This window comes from Alosa alosa, chromosome 8, assembly GCF_017589495.1.
Source record: "Alosa alosa isolate M-15738 ecotype Scorff River chromosome 8, AALO_Geno_1.1, whole genome shotgun sequence".
Lineage (NCBI taxonomy): Eukaryota > Metazoa > Chordata > Actinopteri > Clupeiformes > Clupeidae > Alosa > Alosa alosa.
This window is the reverse complement of record NC_063196.1, coordinates 23,042,605-23,047,604: the sequence shown is the minus strand read 5'-3', so window position 1 is coordinate 23,047,604 and position 5,000 is coordinate 23,042,605. Positions and strand designations below refer to the sequence as shown.

The following is a 5,000-nucleotide window of genomic DNA, read 5'->3' as shown; positions in this document are numbered from 1 at the left end:
AACCAAGCTGGCCCCCTGGGATTGTTCCATAAGATAGGACTGGAGGAGAGCGGTCAATAGGTATGTTTGGCCATCACTATAGCAACCCCATCTGTTAAACAAAAAGGCTGGAGAGCAACTCAGTGACCCATGGGCCAGCAGGGTGACCCAACATCTCCCCCCAAAACACACACACACACACACACACACACACACACACACACACACACACACACACACACACACACACACACAAACACACACACACTCTGGCTGCTTTGAGGGCTGATGCAGTGTACAGGTGTAATCTGATCAACACAGCACATGAAAAATGGATGACACACACTCAGCGAAGAGATGACTGACATGCCTGTGTGTGATATGGCTTATCTGATTGATAAGTCTGTGTGTGTTTGAGGGTCTCTCTCTCTGTGTGTGTGTGTGTGTGTGTGTGTGTGTGTGTGTGTATGATGTGGCTTATCTGTTTGATAAGTCTGTGTGTGTGTGTGTTTAAGGGTCTCTCTCTGTGTGTGTGTGTTTGTGTGTGTGTGTGTGTACATGTGTACTCATGTGTCTGTTTACTTACATGTTCATCAGAATAGAATGAATTTGTACAGTTATTGCCTTTCTGTGACAGTTTGCAACAAGTTGAAGACAAAATGATGTAACAGATTCTTATATTTGTATAATATATTTGTGTGTGTGTGTGTGTGTGTGTGTGTGTGTTACATTCGTCTTACCTTCTCCCCTGTGCTGATGTGTAGCCCCTCCATGACCTTGGCGAAGGAGCCCTTGTTGATCATCCTGCCCACCAGGTAGCTGCCCACGCGCTTGGTGTGGGGGAAGTTCTTCACCAGCTCCCGGGACACCTTCCCCAGGCAGGGGGGCACCATCTCCTTGTCCCTGTCCCGCTCAGAGGCCTCCCAGCTGGGCTTGCCCCGCTCTAGCTCCCCTGAGTGCCCACCTCCTCCAGGGCAGCCTTCACAGCTGCGGGCATGGCTCCACAGCACCTGCCCGGCCGAGCCTCAGTGCCAGCTCTGGCAAGGGGAGGAAGAGGAGGAGGAGGAGGAGGAGGAGGAGAGGAGGAGGAGGAGGAGGAGGAGGAGGAAGAGGGTCCGGCATGTGTGGGCTCCAAGGGAGAGTCCAGAGAAGGCCGTCTGTCTGTCAACACTCTGCCGTTCCTTTCTCTTTCATTCACGTTCCCTCTCTTCTTCTTGTTCTTCGTTTGGGGTTTCTTTCTATTCTTCCGCTTGACCGTGTCTGTGTTTGTTGGGTTTGGTCAGGGTAAGGTCCTCCGATGCAGTGAGGTCCAGTGGAATGGTCACTGCCAGGTCATCCTCTGTGGCTTCCGACAGGTCCAGCTCCCAGCTGTGTGTGTGTCTGAGTGTGCATTCTCTCTCTCTCTCTCTCTCTCTCTCTCTCTCTCCCTCCCCCGCCAGTAGATAATTAACCGTATCTGGTCTCAGGTTTGTGTTGTGAGGCTCATGAAGCGAAGACATCCAACACCATAATCACCCCCCACATACACAGACACAGACACAGACGCACTCTCTCTCTCTCTCTCTCTCTCTCTCTCTCTCTCTCTCTCTCTCTCTCTCTCTCTCTCACACACACAGACACTCACACACACACAGATACGGTACAGGTATCACAGTGACTGCTGTCTGCATTAGAAAAAAAACACACACGCTCACCTCGCATTCCCCTCTAACCTCTTGTCTCAATTCACCACTTCCTTTTCTCTCTCTCACACACACACACACACACACACACACACACACACACACACACACACACACACACACACACACTGACACACAGACACACACACACACAAACACATAAAAACACACTAACACACACACACGGACACACAGACACAGACACAGACACACACACACACTCTCTCTCTCTCAATTAAATTCTCTCTCTCTCTCACACACACACACACACTCTTTCTCTTTCTCTCTCTCTCACACACACACACACTCTCTCTTTCTCTCACACACACAAACACACACACACAAACACCTCGTCTCTGCTCACAACCTTTTCTTCACTCTCCTCTTTCTGTCCTCTCACCTCTCTCACTCCTCCTCTCCTCTCCTCTCCTCTCACTCCTCCTCTCCTCTCCCCTCTCTCACTCCTCCTCTTTCCTCTCTTCCTGTCCTAAAGCACTCCTCTCTTCCTCTCCTTATTTATTACAGTTTTTCTCGATCGTTTTGATACCTGTGTCAACTCTGACATCACGTTCTCAAAACAGTTAACACCCGTGTCTGAACAAAAGCACTCTGGACAAAATGACACATTTTGCTTGCAAAAGGCTGTTACTCTCTCAAAACACTTAAAACATGCAGCAAAAGCAAATCCTGCCTTCAAACACTACAACTTGTTGCCAATTCAAAAACACTCTTTAATCAATCATTACACACTGGACAACAAAATGCAAAATCTAGTTCTCAAAATGAACATTTTTGCTATGTCTGTTCCATTACTTTCTCACTTTTCTGGTAGGCCTATCAGAAAAAAACTGTGAAAAGACAAAATGCACTAAATAAAACAAATAATTTATTCATTCCTCCCAAGATGTAACTGCCATTGACATGTAAGACATACAGTAAATACCTAGCAAGATACAGTAAATTTCATTGAACTACAACTTGTCATTTTTCATCGAAATAGACCTACAGTAAACACCTTTTGTACTGTTTTCTCCACCAAATAGGCAATACAGCACTTTGTCTAAATGTGCATTAGATCCATACTTGCAAATAGCAACACAGAACAGACATCTCTTATGTATAATGAATGATTGCTGATTGAAGAATTGTGCAAAGGAGTTTCACACAGGTGTATCAGAGATTCAGACTTATGCAAGGAATCTATACCACCTGTGAAAAGATGTTTTCCTTTTGTTTAGCATGGGAAAACCAATAGAGTTTGGGGCATTTGAATGACACCTGTGTTAACTGTTTTGCAAAAGGGTGTGAGAAATGTGTGAACCCAATGAAAATGTGTGATCACATTCGCAAGAGATGACTTCTGCTGTGCAAAGAAAGTAGTCATGAAGACCAAGTGGGTTCTAGTTTACTTAAGCAGGTAAAAGCAATCGAGAAAAACTGTAATTCATCTATTTGCAGTTCACCTGCTGGTTTGGGGGCGTTGGCCGTGCCATCTGTTTCCCGTGGGGTAGTTTCCAGTGGGGTAGTTTCCCGTGGGGTAGTAGCTGGAGCTGAAGCTATTTCTGGACCTGGAGGATCAGCCTAATTTTGAGGATTCACCATGGTGGTGGCAATTATCACTGGGTCTATAACAGTGGACATGAACCCCACACCACACACACACACACACACACACACACACACACACACACACGCATGGGAGAGCACAAGAGAAGAAAAACAGATGGGAGAAAAAGAGAGAGAGAGAGAGAGAGAGAGATTGTAGGAGGATCCTGCTATTCCATAATTTCTTAGAGAGTGCAACCAATGTGTAGAATTCCTGCAACATTTTAAGCTCAACATGGGCTCTAACCACTCTAGTAGCAGAGTGGTAACTTGAGTGACAGTGATGCCAAGCAATAGTATAAGCGGACGCTACTGTGGGCAAACACATCCAAGATTGGGTTACCCTAATCAGAGTGAAGGGTCAGCTGACTTAAGCATCAGGTGGTGGGCTACTACGCTTTCCACTGTGTGTGTGTGTGTGTGTGTGTGTGTGTGTGTGTGTGTGTGTGTGTGTGTGTGTGTGAGAGAGAGAGGAGTCGGCTAACAGGGGAATGAGATGGTGGGCTACTAAGCTTGATTGACTGATGGGGTGTTTACGGGGGCCACTGATGAACCATCGTCCTGCAAGAGCTCATGTTCCCCCATTCTAATGCTGAACCTAAACACACACACACACACACACACACACACACACACACACACACACACACGTGCACACCATTCATTTGTGGTACCATTCATCCCTAGGGGCGCATGGGTGGAATCTGAGCCCCTCATGCATGCTTATACACACAGAAACACACACACATAGACACACACACAGAGAAAACCATCAGTGCATGACTCATACACAGAGCTAAAGGGACGATACAAGGACACACACACACAAACACACACACACACACACACACAACACACACACACACACACACACACACACACACACACACACACACACACACACACACACACACACACACACACACACACACAGCATTTCCACACATGTATACCTTCATTGCCAGAGAACTTGAATGATACTCTCTCACAGTAATAAAATGCGTCTTCCATCTCTTTTCTGCGTAAGTGGCCCTGCTAAAGAGCCAGTGTGTGTATTTACAGAGTGATTTAGTGCTGCGGCACCACTGAATGAGCTGTGCCTTTCATTCAGAGAGGGATCGGGTTCTTTCCTCTCCGCCAGGACGACCTGTACAAGAGTTGTGCCAAGGCCGTGTGTGTGTGTGTGTGTGTGTGTGTGTGTGTGTGTGTGTGTGTAATGGTGAGAAAGTGTGTTTAGGATCCTGACAGTAAAAATAGCTAAGAGATGAGTAAGTGAATTGCTAATTGTTGATGTATAACAGGAATGAGCTCATGAGAAGAAGCAAAGGAATAAATGCTTATGATACTTGATTGTAAATGGTGATGTATTGGGGCAGCCGTGGCCTACTGGTTAGCGCTTCGGACTTCTAACCGGAGGGTTGCCGGTTGGAACCCCGACCAGTAGGAACGGCTGAAGTGCCCTCGAGCAAGGCACCTAACCCCTCACTGCTCCCCGAGCGCCGCTGTTGTTGCAGGCAGCTCACTGCGTCGGGATTAGTGTGTGCTTCACCTCACTGTGTGTTGACTGTGTGCTGAGTGTGTTTCACTAATTCACGGATTGGGATAAATGCAGAGACCAAATTTCCCTCACGGGATCAAAAGAGTATATAATTATACTATAACAGGAATGAGCTCATGAGAAGAAGCTGAATATCAGGAGCTGGTGGAGCAGTGCTGAGGCTGAGGTGGGCGGGC

General features: G+C 47.0%; 1 protein-coding gene across 1 annotated transcript in view; it reads right to left on the bottom strand.

Annotated features, from left to right (window-relative positions):
* LOC125298811 (hormonally up-regulated neu tumor-associated kinase homolog A) overlaps positions 1–1,019 on the bottom strand; it is a 20,204-nt gene extending 19,185 nt beyond the window's left edge. The window contains 2 exon segments of the mRNA XM_048249678.1: positions 720–926; positions 929–1,019. Of these exon segments, the coding sequence (XP_048105635.1) occupies positions 720–926; positions 929–976 (255 nt within the window). The 5' untranslated portion in view covers positions 977–1,019.
* Positions 1,020–5,000: the final 3,981 nt, after the last annotated feature.